Source organism: Nyctereutes procyonoides, unplaced genomic scaffold (genome assembly GCF_905146905.1).
Source record: "Nyctereutes procyonoides isolate TBG_1078 unplaced genomic scaffold, NYPRO_anot_genome, whole genome shotgun sequence".
NCBI lineage: Eukaryota > Metazoa > Chordata > Mammalia > Carnivora > Canidae > Nyctereutes > Nyctereutes procyonoides.
The window spans coordinates 47,257,096-47,281,849 of NW_026575049.1; the positions used below are offsets into that span (position 1 = coordinate 47,257,096).

Sequence of the window (24,754 nt, forward strand, 5' to 3'; positions counted from 1 at the left end):
TGAGGGCCACAGTGCCTTGTCTCGACTACTCTTGTAGTGTGAGAGCCACCACAGACAATTCCAAAGTACAGCTGGTATGGCTGTGACCCAGTGAAACATTTATTTATTTAAAAAGGCAATATGCTGGATTTGTCCCAGGGCTGTAGGCTTTATAGACCGTTAATCAGAAGGTGAGGTTTTGAAATTTGCATTTTAAACCCTCCGATCTCAAATCATGCTATTGACAGGGAAATTTTAATTAAGCAGAAAGTAATTACCTGTATGGACTCAGAATATTTATTTTGTTTTTTTTTTTATCTTTATTTTTTTAAATATTTATTTATGATAGAGAGAGAGAGAGAGAGAGGCAGAGACATAGGCAGAGGGAAAAGCAGGCTCCATGCACTGGGAGCCCAATGTGGGATTCAATCCCGGGTCTCCAGGATTGCGCCCTGGGCCAAAGGCAGGCGGTAAACCGCTGCGCCACCCAGGGATCCCCTATTTATTTTGTTTTTTTAAAGTAGGCTCCATAGTGGAGCCCAACACAGGGCTTGATGAGCTCACAACCCTGAGATCAAGATCAGAGCTGAGACCAAGAGTTGGACGCTTAACTGACTGAAGTCACCCAGGCTCCCGACTCAGTATTTCTGATGGGATCCTTTTTTCCTGCTCTTGCTCCTATAAAAATGATTTAAGACCTAATCTTGCCCTGGGTCAAGCTAGTCTCACCAGTCAGGTTCACAGAGAGATCTTCTAGTTTTCTTTCTTCTACTCGATCTCTTGTTTTGAATCCAAATTCAACAGCTAGCAGCAGGGACATTTAAATGGACACCAAATCTAAGTGCTAACCACAGACCTGGTAGGGTCTCTACTGAGACCCAAGTATTAGTCACTTAGCAGAGGCCCCTTCCTTCAGCCCAGTCACGTGCCTGGAACACCAATCAGGCTCCAAGGGGGAGAGCAAGGAGGGACTGGGAAGCAGAGTGAGGAAGCATCTTGCTGGCTGACCTGTTCTCCTTTCAAGAATACAGCCAGTGTTCATGCCTGAAAGCAAACACTCCTATTTTCATAATCTAAACTAGATCATTCAAATCTCCTCTGTCATTTGTTTTTGATAGGATTGGTTTTTCCTTTAAAGTGGACAGGGAACAGAGGAACAGCCTGGTCTCTGCCTGAGACCGCTATGGCAGGGGAGGCGGCAGGCAGGTGGAGCACCACCCATTTTCTGCTGGCAGCTGGGGAACAGCAGCACCTGTGGTAGTAGCAGCTAACAAAACAGTAATATTTTAAGCAGTAGGTTGAGATTTTTCTAATGCACACCAACTCAAAGGCTGATACTTCTCAGCTTTCCATGTAACAGTGCCCTTGCTCATCTTTTTGTAAGCCAGAGCTATTCCTTGTTTCCCCAAACTGCTAAAAAGCTTCACTGCCCCATGTTAAAAAGTGAAGCTCTTTATTTTTGTTGATCCCTCTTGCACTGAAGCTGCTTCCATCATGATTTGAAAGCCCTCCTCCTCCTCTTGGCAGTAAACTTGAACATGTTTTCACGCGGGAACTGGGTTTTGAACGATTTCTTGGGCCTGGACTCCCAGTATCCTAGCTCTGAGCTACAGAATGGCATCTCTGATCTCTTAGGAATACAAGTGTGCATGTGGGGAAACCGTCCGATAAATGCAATGCACACCTCTCCAAAAGAACATGGCGTGGAAAGCAGGACAGGTGCTGTGTTCATGGTTTCATTCGATGACATACAACCAGGTGCCTACCAGTGCCTGGTTCTAACTAGTGTGTCTGCAGAGCACCAGTAGAGCTCACAGTCTAGGGAGGAAACGACAAAAGCCAAGTAAATAATGAAGAGAATTTCAGCAAATGCATGCCTGGAGCAGGGGTGGTGAAGATACTACTTTCAAGAGATCTCTGCAAACATGGATCCCAGTAGCCAGCCAATGTGCAAACAAACGTGCAGGGGCAGTAAGTATGAAGTCGGTTCAGTGTTTTTGCTCTGCCTGAACCAGATGTTTTCTTTTCTTCGTGCAAAAAAGAAAAAAGATAAGTGCTTATTTTGAATTTGCAGATACAGCCATTTCCTTTATTTGTACTAAGGCTGCATAATGTGGGCTTTGTAAAGTCCATGGGTCTGAAAGCAGGATACATTTCTAATGGAAACAGCAAAGTGATAAATTACCATGATTGTGTACCCCCTGCAGCTATTAGCTCCACCATACTTCAGGAATGTTGCTTGCACTTTATAGAAACTCTACAAATATTGGTTTGTCGAAAGACAAATATTAAATGAAAATTGTGCTCAAACACAAAAAAGTGTGGAGTACCCACTGCAGACTTGAGGAATAAATTGTACAGGGAAGAACAATTTGCAACACAAAGCTTACTTAGTAATTTACTGGAATTCACAAATTTGGCATTTATGCCAAGCACTGCGTGTTTGACTAAATGGAGGAAAATCATTGTACAATGTAAAGCTGTCCAGCCTGGGAACATTTGTTTTAATGTAAAACCTTGCTTTGTCTTTAAAGCAGAAATATCCTAACAGTTTAGAGATTCAAATTCGAATTTTAACTGGATTTTTAACTGAATGTAAGATTTAACTGGATTGGGTTTCTTTGGGAAGTCGGGAGTCCTAGCCATGTGCTAGATCACCGTGATTCTGAGCATTGTGGGTAAAGTAACTTTTGTAAGCCCAAAGTTTCTCATCGTGAACGTGAGGTAAGAGGGGTGCCCAATGCACGGTAGTGGGTGCTCATAGTTGGCACCAAAGAGCAGATGGGACTTGACGACAGTACACTGGCGGCCTGCGGCCACGGCTGCACAAAGTCTGGAGCTACAGACAACATAGGGAACCAGGCCTTGGGAGTTCACAAGCTGCATGATACTTGCTTTTTTTTTTTTTTTTTTTTTAATTTATTTATGATAGGCACACAGTGAGAGAGAGAGAGAGAGGCAGAGACACAGGCAGAGGGAGAAGCAGGCTCCATGCACCGGGAGCCCGACATGGGATTTGATCCCGGGTCTCCAGGATCGCGCCCTGGGCCAAAGGCAGGCGCCAAACCACTGCGCCACCCAGGGATCCCGATACTTGCTCTTTTAAATGGCTGCAGGAGTCCTGGAGAGACAACTAATACACTAGGTGGGGAGAAGGGCAGAGAAGCTGCAGTAAACACGCCAGAGAAAGGGACAGCAGGTTAATAATGCAAGTGGGGCAAAGTGTGCCCAGGACCATTCTGTGTAGTGGTCCCAGACACCTGTGTAGCTGTGGAATGTTCCTTCTGACAATACAGGTAAAAACCCCTTCATGTTCAGTGTCCATTTACCATATATCCACCCCTACTATTAATTCTCGCTAACCTTGTACCCTCAAATATTTACTTGTCCTTACAACAGAGAAGTTGTGATATTATTATTGGTTCTCTACATACAAACTGTACACCATTTAGCAAAGAAATTCTGGCTGCGACAGACTACCAATTTTTAGTTTAAAATTTTAAGACTAAAAAAATTTTAAGGCTAAATTCCTTGAAATGATAAAAGTGATTATGTAAAAATTTGATATGATTAAAATGAAGAAGCTCACAAGTTTTTGGAGTATAATTTATTCAAAGCATTTCACATTAAAATTACATTAGGTTCAAATACACGAACATACAATTACATATAAAACATTTTATACTTCCCAAGTTTACTTTGACATTTAATTTTTAGAGTTAGCTGTTTGCTTAGTCTAAAATGTATTGAGTGCTATAATTGTATGTGCTCTCTATTTCTATTTGTTTCAATTTTTCTATTAGATATTTAGAAAGCATTTCTTAGCCCACGTGGTATATACAATTAAACTTTAAATATTTAAATTCAAAAGGGGAAGCCATAAGTGCTGTTTAGAAGGCTAGATGAGGGATTTGTACCTATTTCCCCTGCACTGCCTTGCATTTTACCAGTCAATATTCAAGGATGGCTTAGTCACTTCATGCAATAAGACTGTACCCTCAGTCTCTGGCCCAGACAATACTGGGAAGTCCAGTGTATGCCCCAAGGTTACGCCTCATCTGAGAGACCTATTTGAACGAATGTCAATAAAATGTTGCTTCACTAACTTATGGTTAGCGTAACTGCAAAACATAAGGCCTGCTGCAGCAGAATCACTAATGGCATGAGGCTCATGGCCAGTCGGGCAATATAGGTATAGCCATAACAGGTACAGGTCCCACACCTGGGGAGCAAACAAAGGAGAGTCCTCTAGGCTGGGCCTTGGGATCGGCCAAAGCCTCTGTACCCTTTGGTCTAACTCCACAAAACAGAGATGAAGGAAAGCACAGCCAATGCCATGACGACATTTCCTTCTTGGCTTCCCTCCATCAACCCCTCCCTTTTAATGGCATCTGCAGGCTCAAATGAAGGACAGCTGGGTCCATAACTCAGGTGAGCAGGACAACCATCACGAGGCCAGGTCTTCCTTCAAGGCAAGGTCTCCCCTCATGTAAGTAGTGGGAACCACTGACTTCAAATGGGTAAGGAGTATACCAAAATGAGGATAACCTAAAATAAAACATTTTCAACATTTCTGGTAATAGATTACCTAATCCCCAAATAGGTCACTGTTACATATTAAGAAATATTTGTAATGGTAAACTGTTTCACAACCCAGCATGAATTCTTTTATAGTAACTACTGACTGTAGATACTGATAGACATGAAAGTCTGATAACTGATAAAACTGAATATAAACCACAATGTGGGATCCCTGGGTGGCGCAGCGGTTTGGCGCCTGCCTTTGGCCCAGGGCGTGATCCTGGAGACCTGGGATCGAATCACACATCGGGCTCCCAGTACATGGAGCCTGCTTCTCCCTCTGCCTGTGTCTCTGCCTCTCTCTCTCCCTCTCTCTGTGTGTGACTATCATAAATAAATAAAAATTAAAAAAAAAAAACCACAATGTCCTTCATATATAAAATCACATATTCAAAAGATGAGTATGAAGTAAGAAAGCCTGGTGTACTTGTGTTGGCAAACGTGAAACCAAGCCAAGAGGAAATGCACTGCTCTGCTCCATGATCAAAGTCATGGCTAGGGCTCAGTGTTAGAGATGGCTATGAACAGAGCCTTTCAGAAGCCTCCGTGGTAGAAGGGAAAAGCATAGTGGGGAACATCTAGGCGCTGGCAAAGAGCACCCTGACCAAGGGCAAGGGACAGTCTCTAAGTTTCCATTTCTCATTGGAAGATGAGTGCTAGATGTGATGACTTATAATATAACATGCCTGCTGGTGCCAAAAATCTACAAAACTGGAAGATTATGTAGGGTTTCACACATGAAGCGAATTCCTATTATGGAACAGGAAAGCCTTAGAAAGCTCACTATCATTTTGTCTAGCTCCAAAATTTTCAGATAAACAATATTATTAGCAAGCAAATCTTCAATAAAGGAATAACATTTTTATGAAAATAATGAACAAAACAGAGCAGGGAACCTGAAGAGTCACTAGAAGAACCCTGAAAACTGACAGCTTCAAACATCAGAAGCCGCAAAGAAAATGCCACAGATTTATGTTGTAGGCAAAACCCCAAGAAAGTCTAGTGACTACATGCATACCTGCACACAGTATTGTCAATAAAGTGTTGAACATATACATTATGAATAAAAAAATACACAAAGTAACTTTTCAGTTATTTATTGTCCTCTCAAATATACTTAAAAAATAACATTTTAGACATTGAGTCACAAATACACAGGAAATAAGTACTGCCTACTTGTTTCACAAAGGGTCTTTCCTTGACTCCCTTAGCTGCTTTCTATAAAAATTGACGTTTTCCTGTTAAGGAGACAAAAAGGGAGGGAAGTTACAGGAGTAGTCGTCAGTGAGAATTGATGGCACAAAACTCAAAAGTCATAAAAAACCAAACCAAACCCTCAAGTCATAACGTGCTACAAACTGATAGCAAAGACCACCGGGCCCATGGCAACCGCTATCCCCTCAAGCCTCAGCACTCCTTTCTGCTCACGGAATCACTAGCTGAAGGGCCCAAGTCCAGAGTTAAAGCTAGCACTGAGATCCTCCACTGTGTGCACACATGTGTGTGCAAGCCATTTATGCCTGACTACGGAAGGTTCAAATAAACATGAGTACTGACTTGCAGCTTAATGACACAAAAAAAATTCTGCAGGTAGGATTTCTCTCTTTTTAAAAAAGATTTTATTTATTTGAGTCAGAGAAAGAGCGGTCGTGAGACAGCATGAGCAGGGTGAGGGGCAGAGGAAAAAACAGACACCCCGCTGAGCAAGGAGCCCTATGCGGGCTGATCTCAGGACTCCACGATCATGACCTGAGCTGAAATCAGCTTAATGGGCTGAGCCATCTAGGTGCCCCACATGTATGATTTCTCTTATTTAAATAGAATAAAACAACACAAAATGTCCTGGGCAACTGATTAAAAATGGGCTGAGGACCTGAAAAGACATTTTTCAAAGAAGACCTCCAGATGGTAAACAGACACATGAAAAGGGGCTCAATGCCACATATCACCGCAGAAATGCAAATCAAAACCACAATGAGCACCTCATACTTGTCAGAATGTCTGCGATATGAAAGACAAGAAATAAAAAGTGCTGGTGAGGATGTGGAGAAAAGGGCACCTCATGCACTGTCGGTGGGAATGTAAAGTGGTGTAGCCACCACAGAAAACAGTATGGAGGTTCCTCAAAAAATTAAAAATGGAAATATCATTTGATCCAGGAAGTGCACTACTCAATATTAATCAAAAGAAATCAAAACCAATTTGAAAATAATCTCACTTATGTGGAATCTAAAAAACAAAAACAAAAAATCAAAAAACAAACAAAAAACCCCAAGTTCATGGGTATAGATAACAGACTGGTGGTTGCCTCAGGGGGCAGAAGGGGTGAAAGGGAGTCAAAATGTACAAATTTCCAGTTATAAAACGATCACGCCATAGGGAGGTAACATCCAGCACGGTGACTCTACTTAATACTGTATTGAATATTGGAAAGTAGCTAGGAGAGTGGATCTTCAACATTCTCATTACAAGAAAAAAATTCCCAACTGTGTGGTGATGGATGCTAATGGATTTACTGTGGTGATCCTTTTGCTATATACACATATATGGAATCATTACATTACATACTTGAAACTATTATGTCAATTCTACCTAAAAAAAAAAAAAATCCTAGATTAAGAAATAACCAACTTGCTTGAAATGAACAAGTAATTCACAGGGAGACAATGTGCTTGGCTATTGAAATACAGGCCATTAAATCCTATTTCAAGTTGAAATGATGAGAGAATTGCCCCAAGGACATTTGATAAATCCGTACCTATAGTTGAAGGTCTGAAATTGACCTTCTATTTCAAACCTCAGCCCCAGAGGGCTATGTTCTCCCACAGCCAAACCCGCAGCATGACTGCCCAGTTCCTCAAGCCTTCCTCCGAGGCTTCTTCACAGACATCTAATCCGTATGCAATTAAGTATTCAACTTACTTTTTCTACACATTAATACAGAGCATACATAAATCTTTAGAGGTATTTCCCCCCCTTAATTAAGAAATACTCACAGGGGGTTCGGTGAAGGGGACAGGCTCTCCAGCATTCTTCAGCAAAACCGCGTAACGCTTTAGTAACAGATCATTCAATTTTATATTCCTTGCAATCAGATTTTCATATAGCACTTTAGCAGATACAGCATCCTTGTCTAAGACTGGAAAAAAGATATTATTAATCACAGATGAAGACAATCTACCTTCCTCTTTTCCCAACAACACTTAGCCACTCAGGGATTCCTGAACCCCTTTATCCCAAGGCAAAAGAATACTTAACTAGTTTCAACAAAACGCCACATTCAGAGTCCACAGGTCCCTCACTCTTCCCCACACCTCTCATTCAGCATCATTCAGGATGAAAGAGATGAGGACAAATAAGGCTATTAAAAGACCCATGACAGTTAAAGTGACCACAAACCAAAGTCTTCAATCACGAAGTAAACACACACCACCCAACCTGCTTCTGCTTAAAACCACACTTGAAATCAAGCTAACTCAAGGACTATTGTGGTGAGGGTCATGTAAATTATGGGGAAGTCTAGATCTACATCAAGATGAAGATGAACAGGGGGATCCCTGGGTGGCTCAGCGGTTTAGCACTTGCCTCTGGCCCAGGGCATGATTCTGGAGTCCTGGGATCAAGTCCCACATCAGGCTCCCTGCGTGGAGCCTGCTTCTCCCTCTGCCTGTATCTCTCTGCCTCTCTCTGTGTATCTCATCAATAAATAAATAAAATCGTAAAAAAAAAAAAATGAAGATCATCAGCTAAACAACACCAAAAAGACTGGCAATACATTCTCCTATTGTAAAATAAGTATCTCCCCAAAGGGAGTGAGCATAGATGACTCATCAACTGTCAGATCTTTGCAGTCTGGGTGAAGTCAATTTCCTCTCTACAGGAAAACTGGTCCCCACAGGGGCCAAAGCCCTTGTTTGCCACTGTCAAGGGCTCACCTCAAGCTCTACTATTGTCCAGGAAGCTACTCAGAAAACTCTCCTATGTGGCCTGTTACTACCTTCATGGTCTCCCGGCTCCTCCCCATCCCAATTCCCGAGTGACATTACATAATTTAGTAGCAGTTTTATGCTGTTTGACACTATTTCCTGGTAGTCATTATTTAACATCTCCCAAACCCCCTAGTGGAACTTTGAGAAGTTTTATGATTTTTAAAAAAGATTTTATTTATTTATTTGAGAAGGAGCACATGAAAGAGGGAACACAGGCGGGGAGTGGTGGGTTGGGAGGAGCAGATTCCGCACTGAGCAGGGAGCCTGATGGAGGGTTTGATCTTAGGATCCCAGGATCACGACCTGAGTCTAAGGCAGATGCTTAACCCATTGAGCCACCCAGGCACCATGAGAAGTTTTAGGATTACTACCTCTATTTTGAAATATATCATGGTCCCCTCGTAAGGGTGGAAAACAAAGAACCAATTTACTAATTCTGATTGCAGTTTATTGTTCTGACAACAATGAAATCAATAAAGTAATTCTTTAATTGCCCCTTGCCTCACATGAGCAGTTCAGTGGGTGGCAGATGGACAGGTGATCATAACTAGAGAGGGAATGCTTACACTTATCTTGATTACTGAGAAGACTTTAGCCTGGTTCCCTTTCATGTGTGATGAGCTGGCAATCATCTGCTTAGAAGACTGGAATTTCAACTGTGATTTAAAGTAAAATCTTGGGGCCCATTTTTTTAATCAAGGGATCTGTTTTTTCACAAGTATAGGCAGGTGGGGAGGGTACCAAAGGAACAAGACAAGTCACGTGATAGTCTCAAATATGTATCTCTTTCATGTTGTTTCAGGTGGCCTTGGGGAGACTAGACTGCTTCCGGGTGTATTCACCCAAGGGGACTTCCAGGGCTTTCTGGAGTCTGGGATCCTATTCAACATAGCTGAGCAGCCAAGGATGCTCAGTGAATACTCTTATGTTAGTTCTGTGTATAATTACATATTTTTTCTTGTAGTTTTAAAACATATTCTAAAGCTAAATCAATTATTTATATCATAGTTACCTGATATTTAGGATTATGGTCTTTGAGCTAAAGACTAACTTAGTTGACTATGCAACAAATATCTAAACCACTTAAATAACAAAGTCAGATTAAACTTATTACCACAGCTTTTCATGGCAGAAGTGTATACTTCTTCCTTTTCAACTAATTCAGGAATCAATTCTAACAAAGACTTCAGAGTGGATGCCTAGAAAATTAAATATAGGAAATGTTACCACAACTTGAAAGAAGAGTGAAATAAAACACTGATATATGGACATTATATCAGAAAATCTTCACAATTACAACACAACTGTCTATTCAATTCATTACCTTTTCCCCCTTCTGTATATCTTAGTATTTATTGTTGATTTAATAATTTACAGCCAAAACAAACAAGCATTTTTCAAAAGTTAATGAAATTCCATTCACATGTCTATGAATAATTTTCTAAAATATCACAAAGATTGCTTCTTTTGTCAACTGGTAACCTTCCCAAGAAGTTATAAAATCCCAAAGGGTACAAAGATATATTAACTGTATCTTAAGGTGCCAAGATTTTTAAATAAAATGAATAACTTGATTAAACATTCTGAAGTCTTCCCAGCTTTGTATATAAACAGAGCCATTTCCAGATCTCAGTGGAATGTTTACTTGAGTACTTTCAGAGGTTATCTGGACAAACCTATGGGTTTAGTTCCTAGAGTGAATACATACCTGCCACACCCCAGTGATAACCAAACACGTTCTGATATTGCTTGATAAAGGATTTCTATACCTTTATGCCATGTTCTCAGCTCGCGAAAGAAACTATATCTTATTTATCCTACTGTCAAATAGCTAGACAATATAACTGGAATTTTAAAAAATTCTAATTCACTCATTACACATTTATTCAGTCAATCTATATAACTGGATCTGAATCCTTCCAGGACTTCCTGCAATTTAGTCTCCTGAGAGGAATGTTCTGAGCAAATATATTACTGGACACTTCCTGTCTATCTTCCAAGCAAGGCAGTAGGTACTTGGCATATGGGCACAGACATGCAGAGTGCCAAGTGCTTTTTGGATGTCTCATACTTTTTAATCACAAATTTAAAAAATAGTCTCTTTGAAAGGAAAAAGAAAAGGCAACTAAATATTTTTGAAAAGCTATTTGCTATAAATAAATATGAGAGATAAAAGTGCAATTAGGTACATTTTAAAAACACAAAAAACTGTGTTAGTGTGGGGGAAATTAAGGAGAAGCAGACCTCTCAGACTGGAAACCTAAATGTTTTGCATAAAACAAACATTACAATTGGCCCTCAGTTTGAAACTTTATATGTGCCCCAAAAACCTAAGAATGAGTTTTGCTATGCTCAATGATAAAATCATATCTACAAAAATTTTTTGGAGATATGATTTTTTTAACATCAAAAATAGCACTTGGTTCTGTTTACACACACACACACACACACACACACACACACTGCTTTTAGTGTAAATAAGGTAACTATACGACTAGAGAACATTAATTTGTGGCAAATGCTAGTTTCAAAGCCAAATGGCTCATCTACCTGATGGCTTGGACCTGAAAATTGGCCAGAAGTAGACACCAGCATAAAGACACTCTGCAGTGAAGTATCTTTCTCCTCAAGTGCTTCCCCACTATTAAATGGACCAAATGACCTAAGCAATAGGATATTTCTCTTCCATTTCTAAGGGCAACTTTCTTACTATCTTTTTATTTTTTTTAAAGATATCTATCTATTTATTTAAAGTTATCTCCACCCTCAATGTGGGGCTCAAACTCACAACCCCAAGATGGGGTCCCATGCTCCACCTACTGAGCCAGCCAGACACCCGTTAAGGGTCCTTTCTTAGGGCTCCTTCCACACAACTACATGAACAGGGAATTCACTGCGTGAACTTGTTTTGCATTTCCAGTAAAACAAAGGAGCCAGAACGGACTCTCTATCAACATCTAAAAAAGTGAAGTAGAGATAAGCAAAATCTTCAGTGTCTACAGTGATTTTAGGTAAGGTACTGACCGACCCAGAGCTCTTATGTGAAACTCAGCACCCTGAATAAGGCTGGCTTCTAGCATCTCACATCTGTCAGCAAGTCAAGCACAGTACCTTTCCTGGTCTCTGAGAGTTCCTGATACAGAACACCAAGAAGATTGAAGTTTGTTCAGCAATCGCACCACATCTCTAAAAATCGAAACATCATTTGGTAAGTGAAGGTTTTTGATAAACAAGTAGACCAAGGTGAATATTTCCAATTAACAAAGTTCACAATAATATAGTAATGTATCATTACCAATGGGAAGGCCTAATCGTCAACCAATTTTTGTACAGCAAGAAAACAGAAAACAAATGCGAGCTACGCTGAGCTTTCGTGAATATGCTGCCCTTGGCGCTGCGAGTATAAAGTTTGTTTAAAAAGAAAAGGGAAAAATTAAACTAATGCTTCAACAACCGCAGAATAAGGTTTAGGACTGCAAAGAAAGAGGAAAAAAAGAAGCACTATTCCTCTCCAATTATTCTGCCAAGCATTCACAAGTGAGCTAGGGATCATAAGGTTAATTATACATTTAATAAGGTGTCAGGGAGATAACTGCTCGTTTCTTTATAAAAATTAAAATGTACAAAGCAAGTTCTCTTTAAAGTATAATTACCTACACTTATGCATACAAAAGGACTGATTTCAATCTCTCTATTTTATAAAAGGCTTTCATTGCAACAGACAGCCAGTGCTTGAGAAAGAGACAAAAGTTAAACTCAAAAAAAAAAAGTTTATGTGACAGACCAGATAAATCAAGTGTCTATCCAATCTTAGATGCTATAGTGAAATCAAATATGGCAAGACAATATTTTAGTTTACACTCATCACAGATGTCATTCTTTTAAGTTTTTAAAAGCACATTGCTCTTTCAAAGCTTTAAAACATTGTCAATACTAAAACGAATAGTATAAAAAGAACTTTTGGGGACACACAGAACATTTACGTTATAAACTGATGTTTTCGACATCTATGAATAAAGTATTCTTCGCTGCAGCAAGAATAATCTTTGACTGTTTGACAAGCAGGTAAAGGATGGGTAAAGGGTTTATCATCTGAAGCCTCCATCTACTGAAGGGATGACAACGAAAAAACTGTGGTTGCTGCATCAACGCACAGCTGTCACCAAGAGCCCTAGACAGGCCGCTGTGTGAGTGCAGCTTAGAGGGCACGGGCAGTAGCCCTGCCTCCTCCCAGCTAAGGCTGCCGTCAGCACGCACTCTAGGAAGAGCCTGGACAATGTTGGCTCAGGACAGGCTGGCAGATGAAACAGCAAGTGCCACTTCCTAAAGAACTATCAAAATAGTGCATTAAAATGGAACGAAGACTCTGATATGTGTAAGTAGAGATGCACACCCCCTAGTAGGTACACTTAGATATGTGTACACACAAAGATAAAGCCTCAGTTTACTCCTTTAAGATGGAACTTTTAACACTAAAAGCAGTAAGGTAAGAAAATAAAAGAATCCTGAAATTCATTATCTACAAGAACTGCCTTTTCTGTTAAAAAGAAAGGGGTGGGGGGAGGAAAAAAAGTAACCAAGCCGAACCGAACCGAACCGAACCAAACCAAAACATTCCCAATTAGCTGGAGTTTCTCTCTGACCAGGAATAAGAGGTAAAAAAAAGCCTCAGAGGCAAGTGCCAATTTCCATCTTTTACAAAACTGTTCAGAGAAACTTAAGAACTCCTTTAAAAATGGCTTGGAGTCTGTCAAACTAGATGAACTTCAAGGATCAAAACTAGAGCTCCAGCACAGGGGCACAGTTTCACCTTCCCCATCTACCGCTTAACGTGTTTCGCAGCTTGTAAAAATGGAACTGAATATAATACTATTTACTATCAGAGATTGGTCCCAGGCCTCAATTTGACACAGGGAGTCTACACAAACACAGCCGTTGGCGGGATCGCAGTGACTGTTTGACTGCCACCTGCTGGGAAGGGCTCCCCAGCGGTGCCTGTTTGTGTACATTGCCAGTGGCAGCTCCGATCACCCACCGTTCTGTCGGCACTTGGCACAGCTTTCTATTTAGTGCTGTTAAAATGGCATGAATACAGTTGTCTCCTTCCCTGAAGATTGCTAATTTAACTGAGAGCGCGGGCCACAGAGACCTGCATTTGTCATTTAATGTGTCTGTGACACGCAAGTGAATAGAAAGCAAATTCAACTCTTAATAAACCTTGAATAAGGCACTGCGAATGTTTGAGTATTCAAGTGAGAAGCTGTACTTGAAAAGCAAACATTTCCTACTTTTTGTTTGCAAACTGTGTTGCCATGGTGATGTAGTCTTTAGAGTGTTGGAGAAATTAAAGTAGGAAATCAAAGGAATGGTTTTGCATTACCTATCTGTACAGAAACATTTGTTTTTACATCATTCAGCAAAACACATCTTCCTTCACTCCCCTTTACGTCCTAGGGCATTTCTAGCCTGGACTGGCATCTTTAAAACCAGCAACCTCCACTTACAATCCAGCCCTTGTCATGCAACCTTGGTTCACAAAGAATTTAAATGTACTGGCAGCACCATGCTCTGTTTCCAAAACCCTACCGTGCCATACCTAGGTCTAGTAATTTCTCATAGTTCTCTCAAGTCACAAGGCCCATTGCTTCAGGTGTGCTGAGTCATTACCTGTAGGAGAGCTCTGGCATCATCCACCTTGCCTGAATCCAGAAGCTGAAGGAAAAGATCAGTGACAGGTTTGTAAACTGCAAACTGATTGGCCAGTCTCTCTGCCATGATGCTTACTGAAAAAGTAACGGGTAAGAGAAACCTTTTGTTTAAACAGTGGTATAACTCGCCCACCAACGACAATTGGTCCAGCCTCACTAGAGAGAAAATGTGCTTCTGTGTTCTTTAGCGAGAAAAGCTCACTTACTCTTTTCAAATGCTGGTTCCATCTGTTCCTCTATTACTTTTCTGAATAAGTATGACAAGCCAAAGTATTGGGGTTCCATGGTTTGACTCCCTGAAGTTAGCATATTTTCAATGTTTTCTACTGCAACATCTATGTTATTGCTGTAAGACAAAGTAAAATCAACTGTAAAAAAAAAAAAGTATTTCCTGCAGGCAGTTTTAATATGAGAACTTACTTTGAGATTCACACATACAAATACTTTAGGAAAAAAAGGAAACATATCTATCACTAACTCAATAAAAACCACCATGTAAACTGGACTCAAAATCACCATGTAAACTGAACTCAATCGCACATAGGTGGCCAAAGCAATCACTAGGTAGTTCATGCTACAATAACCAAAGTACGTGCTTATTGTAAAACAATGCTCAGGGGGGCGCCTGGGTGGCTCAGTGGTAGAGCATCTGCCTTCAGGTCGTGATCCCAGGGTCCTAGGATCAGGTTCCACACCAGGTTCCCCGAGGAAGCCTGCTTCTCCCCCTGCCTATGTCTCTGTGTGTCTGTCTCTCATGAATAAATAAAATCTTAAAACACACACACACACAACACAGAAAACAAAAAACAATGCTCTGGAGATAAGATCAAATGACTACATATGGAAGAATCAGTGACAATAACTTAAAATAGTTTACCTTAAATATCTAATTTGATTCTGTAGCTCGTTGGGTATAAAATGAAAAGTCTTTTAAGTGCTATAACTTTGGCTTTACAATCTAACAACTACTCCCTACTGCATGGGGTGAAGATAATGCGTAATACCTCAGAATTCTTAAAGATGCTGATGATGTCTTCAAATGTCTACTTTCATGTCTATCAACCACAGCCACATCAATTTGTTTTTGTTGGATATCACACAACATTTGAAAAATAATCAATTTATACTAAAACTCTCAGAAAAAAAGTGTCTTTACATTTAAAAAAACAACAAAAAACAATGACATAGCTTTGTGTAACAAGTTATGATAAAAATTATCTGCATGATTATCTTTTTGGTCAAGGTACTCCTGGATCGATACTTTACAGTTATGATATGGTACTCTGCATCCAAATAATCAATTTTATGTTGGAATTCTTACCTAAATATAAAAATTCTCTAATAAAAATAAATACCCTGGTTTTTTTTAATAGATTTTTAAAAAAGATTTTATTTATTTATTTATGAGAAACACACACACACACAGAAACAGAGAGAGAGGCAGAGGCACAGGCAGGGGGAGAAGCAGGCTCCATGCAAGGAGCTGGAGGTGGGACTCGATCCCGTGTCTCCAGGATCAGGCCCTGGGCTGAAGGCAGTGCTAAAGCACTGAGCCATCCGGGCTGCCCGAATACCCTGTTTTAATACCTTTTTCTTATGGGTTTTAGTGAGATAATTATTTAATAGTGAATAAAAACACATTCTACACCTCATATAAAATGATGTTTAATATGGTAACATTTTAAAATTCATTTAGATCTTACTTAATTTCCTTGTTCTTCTAACTTAATCACTTTTTTTCTTTTAAAGATTTATTTATTCATAATAGACACACAGAGAGAGACAGGGGGAGAGAGAGAGAGAGAGAGGCAGAGACACAGGCAGAGGGAGAAGCAGGCTCCATGCAAGGAGCCGGAGAGTCAGATGTGGAACTCGATCCCGGGACTCCAGGATCATGCTCTGAAGCCAAAGGCAGACACTCAACCGCTGAGCCACCCAAGCATCCCATCACATTTTCTTATAAGGGAAAATTTAAAGTTCTATCTGGGGTGGGTAATAGTTTTAAAAGGGAAAAGCAAAACTTCTCCACCCAAAGAAATGGGAACAAAAAAACCCTGCAAAAACAAACTACGTTTTAATGATCACAAGGCATTAACTGTATGGGAGGTTAGCTACTAAAGAACACTTAGAAGTATGAAGAGTGTCAATTCCGTAATTACCCCCACGAATCTTCAACTTAAGCAATGTACTTTGCTAGCCAGGCTAATAAAAATGAAGTGTATATTTACTTCTATACAGTGGCAAGTCTCTACAAAGAATCTAGAGATGGTGTAAGAGAATCCCCTCTAAACACCTCCCTTTTTAATGGGTGTGTGTTGACAGAAGGGGATGGGTAGGACAGTGGGGAAAACAGAAATGACTATCTTTATTTAACAAGCTTGCGTGTCCCTCTGCTTCTGCAGTGTTCTAGTTGAGTGTCACCCTCAAGTGTTGCTGACAATGAAATGAACTCATTTTTCACATCTGTATCTGTTTCAACAACCAGGGCCTGGCAAGTATGAATGAGAAAAGTTACCAACCATGGAAGAAAGTTTCATGGATTTACAAATTTGGTAAATGTGTTTCGAAGGTCTCATTCAAAGCTAAAACACATTTTGTAACATATAATTATTCCCTAACAGAAAACAATCAGCAACTGGCATCAATATTTCCTCTGCAGTTGATACAGTTTCTAATAGCCTAAGAATGTTTTTAAAAAGTGGTATTTGAGATAATGCTATCAGTATCCAGTAAAGAAAAGTTGAAAATACTCACTTCTTTATTTGTGCCAAAGCAATGTTATTGATGAAAACCATATTTGAAAGTCCAATTGAATGTTCAAGTCCATTTACCATCTTCTGAATCTCCTGTATGCTTTCTACATCACCCTTCATGGCACATGCCTGAATAAGGCGGGTCACTGCTACCCTAGAAGGTATCTGCTTCAGATCCAAGGCCATTTTTAGTGTTGTTAGGGCCTCTACAATAGAAGAGCAGGTGACAGAGTTTTTCTTTTATGAATTGTACTAATGCATTTTGAAAACCAGCTTTTAAATATGAGCACCAAATGGCTACCCACAAAAAGCCATGAATAATTTATTCCAGATTACAGAAAATATTAATACTTTATGAGAAACCTAAAACAAAATAATGATTTGACTATAAAATATCAGAGAGCAGAGAATTTCTTCTTTAAATCACAGAGAAAATACAAATGTTACTGACAGAATGTGGGTTGCCTTCAGAAATAGCATTTAGTGACTAATTTCAAGGAAACTGGCATGTTAAGAAAAATAGAAATACGAATTTTAAAAATTAAAGAGTCTCCCAAAATATTACAACTTCTACCACATTCATGCTTTCCCAGATTTTATTAGACTCACAGTTTACCTGATTATCAAAATCTTCTAATATCCCAAAGATTCTTCCTTGAAAACAATGTCTCTTTCTAGCCTAAGAGGATCGATTATGCAGCCGTGGCCAAACTGGAACATTCAACTTCCACACTAACAAATTCATTTTACATGACTGAATATTTCATAGATACTTGCTAGCATTCATTTTTCAAAGAAAATAAAGATTATAAGATTCCCTTGGATAAAGCCACAGGATTTTTTTTTTGTAAGTACCTGGTTATGGATAAATATGGACTATCCTTCTGATTTATGGACTCATATGCCAGTGAAGCAAAATCATCATATTAAAGATAAGGTGGTAGACTGGAGGGAAAATGTAATATTTAGCATAACAATCACACTACTGCTACCAAGAAAAACTTCCTGGCTTTTTCAAAATTAAAGCAATGTAACCTAGAAAAAAACCTAAGACTTAGAAGGCAGCTTCCAAATGAGAACAACCTATCTTCTACAGAAGAATGGGGAAAAGCTAATAATTAAACAGTCTATTTTAAAGTGCTACAGTAAAAAACATAATGCATTGAGGGTTTATTACTGAGTAAACAATTCTTAAATACTCCAATCTACAATCTAAACCAGTGATTCTCAGATGGGGAAAAGAGAAAATAGGTAGTTTACATGGCACATTCATTAAAATTTTATAAATACATATGTATATCTAGGAAACAAAAATGTTATTTATTTTAGTAATACAATCTGTATTTAAAAAGCTTGATAAAATTTTCTTAACTGGTAGTCATACAGAGATAATCAACTTAAAAAATATTATTTTAACTAAGTATTATCTGCTAGAGAAGAGCTTCTTACGACTGGATCAAAAGAATAACAAAAATATGAAAATGATAGTGATGACAGTAACTAGCATAAACTGAACATTTTCTACCTTTGCCGAGCATTTACTACATGCAAACACAGCTATACTCACAACTTCTGAGAGAAGTACCAATTTTACAGGTGAGAAACTGAGATAGTTTAAATAATTTGCCCAAGGTCATATTGCTAGACACCAACCCAAGAATCCAACACCCTAGAGCCTGCATCTATGGTTACGTGTGTAAGTGAGAGAGAGGACCGGGACAGTTTATTATTTAACGTCTATCCTAAGGGAGCATGGGAACTTAGAACCTAAATCAAATTATTCCGTAACAGGACTTGCTTTCTATATAGTTTAGGACCTAAGGGGCACCCAAAATGGTACCCACCCCTACTCTTCCCCTTTTCACAGTCACCTTAATTTCCTAATAATGATTATATTGCAAAGGTGCCACAAATCAGCTATTAATATTTGAGAATAGCATTTGCTTATACAATTATAAGATTAAACTGGCTTTTTGTTTTAGATAGGACTGAGAAAAAGAAACCTGAAAAGGAGAAAAGGATTTTATTTTATTTTAAAATTCATGATAGACTCAGAGAGAGAGAGAGAGAGAGAGAGGCAGAGACACAGGCAGAGGAAGAAGCAGGCTCCATGCCGGGAGCCTGATGCGGGACTCGATCCCGGTACTGCAGCATTGCTCCCTGGGCCAAAGGCAGGTGCTAATCCGCTGAGCCACCCAGGGATCCCCGGAAAAAGGGATTTTAAAAACTGGAAGCTCTAGTCAGCCATGGAGCAAGAGAAGAAAACAGAGATTGTGCCAACACCATTCCCACCCTTGCCAATGATCACTGTACTCTAACAACAGGTTAGGTGATGGCAAGGCACGGGAGGTGGTATGTGGGAGTGGAGGTGGTAATGTCATGGCTCCTGCTCTCAGCCAACTTCCAGATGTACTGAATAGCTGAGAAGAATAGATGTGAAATCACATCATAAAGTTTCTTGTAGTTTTCACAGGGCACCAAATATATAAGTGGAAGACAGTAGTCAAGTTAAACAAATTCAGTTCACATTCAGTTCAAAAATTAACCCCTTGAAATTAAAAAAATGTCATATCTTTATCTCCATGTTTACAAAAAAAATAAGCTTATTTATGTGGGGAGCAAGTTTAACTTTTCAATGTTTTACATTTTTTTACATAAAATATCAACTTAACAAAAAGGGGTTTTTTAAAATAAAAAACAAAATGAAAGCTTTTGAAGTTTTAGTAACAAGCCCTGTCCAAAAGGACTGTTTAGGTGGGCTGGCCCTGCCTGGGGAAGGAGTGTTGAAATACAAACTCTGCAAAGAGAGAAATCACATACATACTCAGTCCCAATCAATTAGGAGTCCCAATCAAACCAGCACATTTAAGAATTATAGGCAACATTAAAGTTGCACAATTAGCAACTTCCTCCTCAAGGATGTGAGATTATTTTATAAACATGCAAATCAAGAATAACATCATTATTACAGACCGAGGAAGAAAGGAAGTATCATAGTGAACAGTTAGAGAGCTTTTTCAATGTTGCTTAAAGATTTCCTACGTGGGTTTTGTTGTACTGGCAACACCATGATTTTAATGGTTTGACTGTACTGACTAAAATTCATATTTAAAGCCCAAGGAGAAAAGATGCTTACCTAAATTTAAGAGAGTCATCATTTTTTCCCCTTGGGAGTTCAATTATAAGACTTCCAGATCCACAAATACCCTCCACTAAACAAACAGCCCCCTTTCCAGGGTTCCCCAAAATCATCTCTGGAGTTTTCTGGGGTTATCTTCTGAACGTTAATTGAAAAACACTAAACTCCAAACAAACACTGTATTTTATTGCTGTTAGTATTATGAACTATTGAAAAAGTATTAGATTAAGTTTAAAAAATCAATATTATAATCATTTGGTGCACAATCTCACACATTTAACACTCAATTTAACTCATTTGCTATCTCACACACAACCAACACAATATGCAAGAAACAACTGCTGGGAATTGTTTCAGATGCTCTAAAGTATGTTAATTTCCAAAGCAAAATGACTTGTGCTGTGAATTTTAACGCACTTGAAAGCCTGTACTTTCTCTCGTTCTGGAACACAAATTTTGCATGTCTGAAGAGCTGTGATTCATCTTAAGAAAACCCATCTTGTGTTAAATGGAATGGAAACTGGACTAAGTGGTCAAATGACAAGTACATTCATATTCAAGCTGTATTATAAATGCATGTACAGTAATTTACGTCTCTCAGCTACCACAAAAGGCTCTTGATAAGCAGGTAATTTGCTAAATGGACTCCTTTATCCAAGTATTCGAAGGGCGTTACAAGAAAAATCTGCAGAGGCATTAATGTGACGTAAAGGTCAAGCATTGTGACATACCTTTCAAATAATCCCGCCTAACTTGCGTTATGATGAGGAGGCTGTTGGCAGCATCGTTCAGTGTGAAGCCCTTGATGTGGGTCTCAGCGCTAAAAGAAGCAGACATTTAGAAAGGAATTACTGACATGCTTCTGATACGATAATAAATGGTTGAGCACCAAGGTGAAATTATAAAAACTACTGTTCGTATGTTAAAAATATTGCTGCAAAATATCGACCTGGAGACAGCTTTTGTGTTATCCTGTCAATGGTTATAGAAGGATAATTTTTTTTTGCATTCTGACAGATGACAAAGTTGGAAATGAGCAACAAAAGAAACAAAGTACAAGATTTTTTTTAAACAATCGGTTCAGATTCTTGAATGCTGACATATTAGATGATAAAATAACTGCATGCCCTGCATTGTTCTGCTGTATCCTAAGCTGGATACTTTTTCCTCTTTTCTCTACATTCACCATAATTATAAAATGTAAAACTATTCTTTCGGCAACAAAAATGAACATTTATTTTCAGCACTGTATATTTTAAATATAAACGAAAGCATATTACTAACTAACACCATATCATTTGGTTGATTAATTTTCAAATTTCTGTCATCTAGATACATACAGTTTTTAAAGGTGAGCGTACTGCAGAACTAAAACCATTGTTAACATTAAAATTAAAAATTTCACACAACCACCTTGTCCCAGACTTTAGATTTGAAACAAAATCTCCCAACTTTTTAAAGCTCAAGAGCAAAAATCGCTTTACTTCTGACTAAAACCTATGTGATTAAAAAACAACCCTCGGCTGAGATGATTTCTGTTTGCTACACTGTTTGCACATCTCCTATGATGAAATTTCGGCATCCTTAATGCCCCCAGGGTTCATCTCCCGATTAGGAAATCTCCACAGGTCACAAGGAGCAAAAGCAATTGCCACCATTTGCCTTATCAAGCTCAGTGATGATCTTGCTGCCAACAATCTCGGCCTGCCGACATGAACATCTAAGCCGAGCAGATTGAGAGAAAAGCAGGGTCACTGCTAAATTATTCTCGTCAATCCCAAGAAAATCCTCCAAAGACACTGTGACGTGCCCATCCTCTCAGTCAGTCACTTCCAGCCACAGAGATTCACCCCTGCAGTCACCGACCACAGGATTTTCTTATCCCCCCAACCAATCCTCTTAATCCCACCAAAGCACCCATTGCTCAGTTTGACTTTTTTCCTTTGTCCCATCTGTCAAAGCTCTTAAGTCAACAACTCGTGCATGAGACTATAAACTGCATAAAGGATTTACTTTCTCAATCTTTAGCATGATTAAATAAACAGAAGGCACTATTAAAATTAAGCTCACTTCTTAAGCCAACATTATTACATGTATTATACCATATTTACATGAAAATATTACCTAAATTCATTGAAACCACGCAGTAACAAAATTTCCTTTTATTTTTTTTTTAAAGATTTTATTTACTTATTCATAGAGACAGAGAGAGAGAGAGGCAGAGACACAGGCAGAGGGAGAAGCAGGCATCATAGAGAGCCCGATGTGGGACTCGATCCAGGGTCTCCAGGATCACGCACTGGGCTGCAGGCGGCGCTAAACCGCTGCGCCACGGGGGCTGCCCCAAAATTTCCTTTTAACTGACATCAAGTGTGAACTATCAGCCTTTCAAAAACCTCAAAACACAGAACATTTTTTCAATAATCTCTTCCTATCTCAAGAAACTGCCTATTCAATAGAAATACAAAAGTGGGGATTAACAGGAAGTCAGAAACTCTCCCCACCTCTATTATATACTGAACATCTATATTTTACATATATACAAACTGACCATTCCAAATCAAAATATATTCTAAACTAGCTAAATGAGAAAAAACTACAAAAAGTTACTGGCAAAGATCTCTGTGAACAAAGATCTCTCTCAAACAATAAAAGAAGTTTATACTTCTGACCCATACTTCGGATCTTCCCTTTTATAAGAAAAAAAATCTCGTCCAGAGCTGTCAAATCAAATTTCCCAGATTATGGGAACATTCCTTATCCATGATGTCCAATAAATAGGGTAGTCATTAGCCAGCCACATGTGGCAACAACTGTGATGGAGGAATGGAAATCACAATTTCCTAAAAATACAGTTTAGTGTTATCAGAGATTTAAAATAGTAATCTCCCTTTCTGCTCTTTGAATAAGCAGTTCCCCTCCCCTTGAAAGAATTCATTGTATCTAAATTTTGAAACATGGGGAAATGTAACTCTAACCAAAAATGAAACAGAGTTGGCTCATTTTTTAAAGGCTGCTGTTATTGTTACTTTTGAGGTTCCATAACTTGTAGGAAATGTTTAAATTACCTTATTGATAAAAATGAAGAACTCTCACTAGAGATCAAGTGAATGCAACACATCAGAGACAACAAAGGTACAGCAAAAAAAAGAAAAAGAAAAGAAAAAAGACTGCATTCTTTAGTTCATAGAGAAAACAACTGCTCTTAAGACTGAGTAAGTGGAATCATGCAAGTAAAATAACAGACTAAAATAACCCCCAAACAACAGATTGCTATCTATGAACTGACAATAACAGTACCAAAATACATGGGGGTGCTGCTACTTGCTACTGTGGCTCATCTGGTCACACCATAATACAATAAAAATGGCCATTAGAAAAAGTAACAATTCTTTTTTACTCAGGGCACTGGAAGAGATGACCTAGTTAGAAGCTTGAACTACCACTTCTGAATTTCCAGCCAAGAGTTACTTTCAAAATAACCCAAGATAAAATTTTTTTAGATTTATTTGAGAGAGACAGTGAGAGAACCCACTTGCATACACATGCTCCTGTGTGTGGGGGGGGGGGGGGTGCGGGCGGGGTGGTACAGAAGGAGAGGGAAAGAGAGAATCTCATGGAGACCCTGTGCTCTGAGCACAAAGCCTGACCTGGGATTTGACCTCGTGTCCCTGAGATCATGACCTGAGCTGAAATCAAGAGTCAGAAGCTCAACAACTGAGCCACCTGAGCACCCCCAAGATAACAATTTTTCATAGTCAGATATAACATTTTTTTGTTCAAAGGAAAGGATTAGGTACCCTGATTAGGTACCTACAGGCACGGTAAGGCTTTGCATCTAGGATTCTCTTAGGCCCACCCAACTAGATGTGGAAGGCAGCTGCAAAATACTCCTGAAAAGATAATATAGCTAAGAGAGAAGTGCCCTCAAGAGTACAGAAAGGCTTCATGAAAATCTAGAGAAGGAGGGAAGGAAAGATCAACCTACATTTTACACATTGTACATATAGGGGAAATAGAAGGGCTGTGCTTGCAAGCATCTTCTAGATCAGTAGCTTTCACACTAGTGTGATCAAGATCCAGTCACACACAGTAAGAAAGGTTTCACACTACTTACCAGTGCACATATAAATATAACTCACAAAACGATCTTTACCACTTGAAGCACTTCATTCACTATTTTCTCTTCTATTTAAACAAAATGTTGGTTCTGTCCCATTAAAGAGACGGACTATGACTCACTGTTTACAATGTCAGTTTGAAAAACCACCATCAGTGAGCCATTTTCTTTTTTCTTTTTTTTTTTAAGATTTATTTATTTATTCATGACAGAGAGAGAGAGAGAGAGAGAGAGAGAGAGAGTCGCAGAGACACAGGAGGAGGGAGAAGCAGGCTCCATGCCAGGAGCCCGACGTGGGACTCAATCCTGGGACTCCAGGACTGTGCCCCGGGCCAAAGGCAGGCGCCAAACCGCTGAGCCACCCAGGGATCCCAGTGAGCCATTTTCAATGAAAGGAATGCACACTGCATGAATGCTCTAGGATGAGGCAAGAAGATGGTTAAGCCTCTATTTCTAAATCTTATCCTCTGAAGAATTTCTATTTT

The 24,754-nt window shown here is 39.2% G+C and overlaps 1 protein-coding gene across 4 annotated transcripts in view; it reads right to left on the bottom strand.

Moving 5' to 3' along the window:
• Window positions 1-5,641: 5,641 nt before the first annotated feature.
• LRPPRC (leucine rich pentatricopeptide repeat containing) overlaps window positions 5,642-24,754 on the bottom strand; it is a 109,219-nt gene continuing 90,106 nt past the window's right edge. For 2 of the 4 annotated variants that reach the window (XM_055328717.1, XM_055328715.1), the window contains exons 31-38: window positions 20,881-20,969; window positions 17,012-17,216; window positions 14,464-14,603; window positions 14,217-14,332; window positions 11,661-11,735; window positions 9,664-9,748; window positions 7,557-7,699; window positions 5,642-5,798 (exon numbers count right to left, since the gene is read on the bottom strand). In XM_055328717.1, coding sequence (XP_055184692.1) covers window positions 5,742-5,798; window positions 7,557-7,699; window positions 9,664-9,748; window positions 11,661-11,735; window positions 14,217-14,332; window positions 14,464-14,603; window positions 17,012-17,216; window positions 20,881-20,969 — 910 coding nt within the window. In that variant the 3' untranslated portion in view covers window positions 5,642-5,741. Of the gene's footprint in view, window positions 5,799-7,556; window positions 7,700-7,731; window positions 7,922-9,663; window positions 9,749-11,660; window positions 11,736-14,216; window positions 14,333-14,463; window positions 14,604-17,011; window positions 17,217-20,880; window positions 20,970-24,754 lie in introns of those variants that run through there. The other 2 variants (XM_055328716.1, XM_055328718.1) reach the window with 2 other exon arrangements.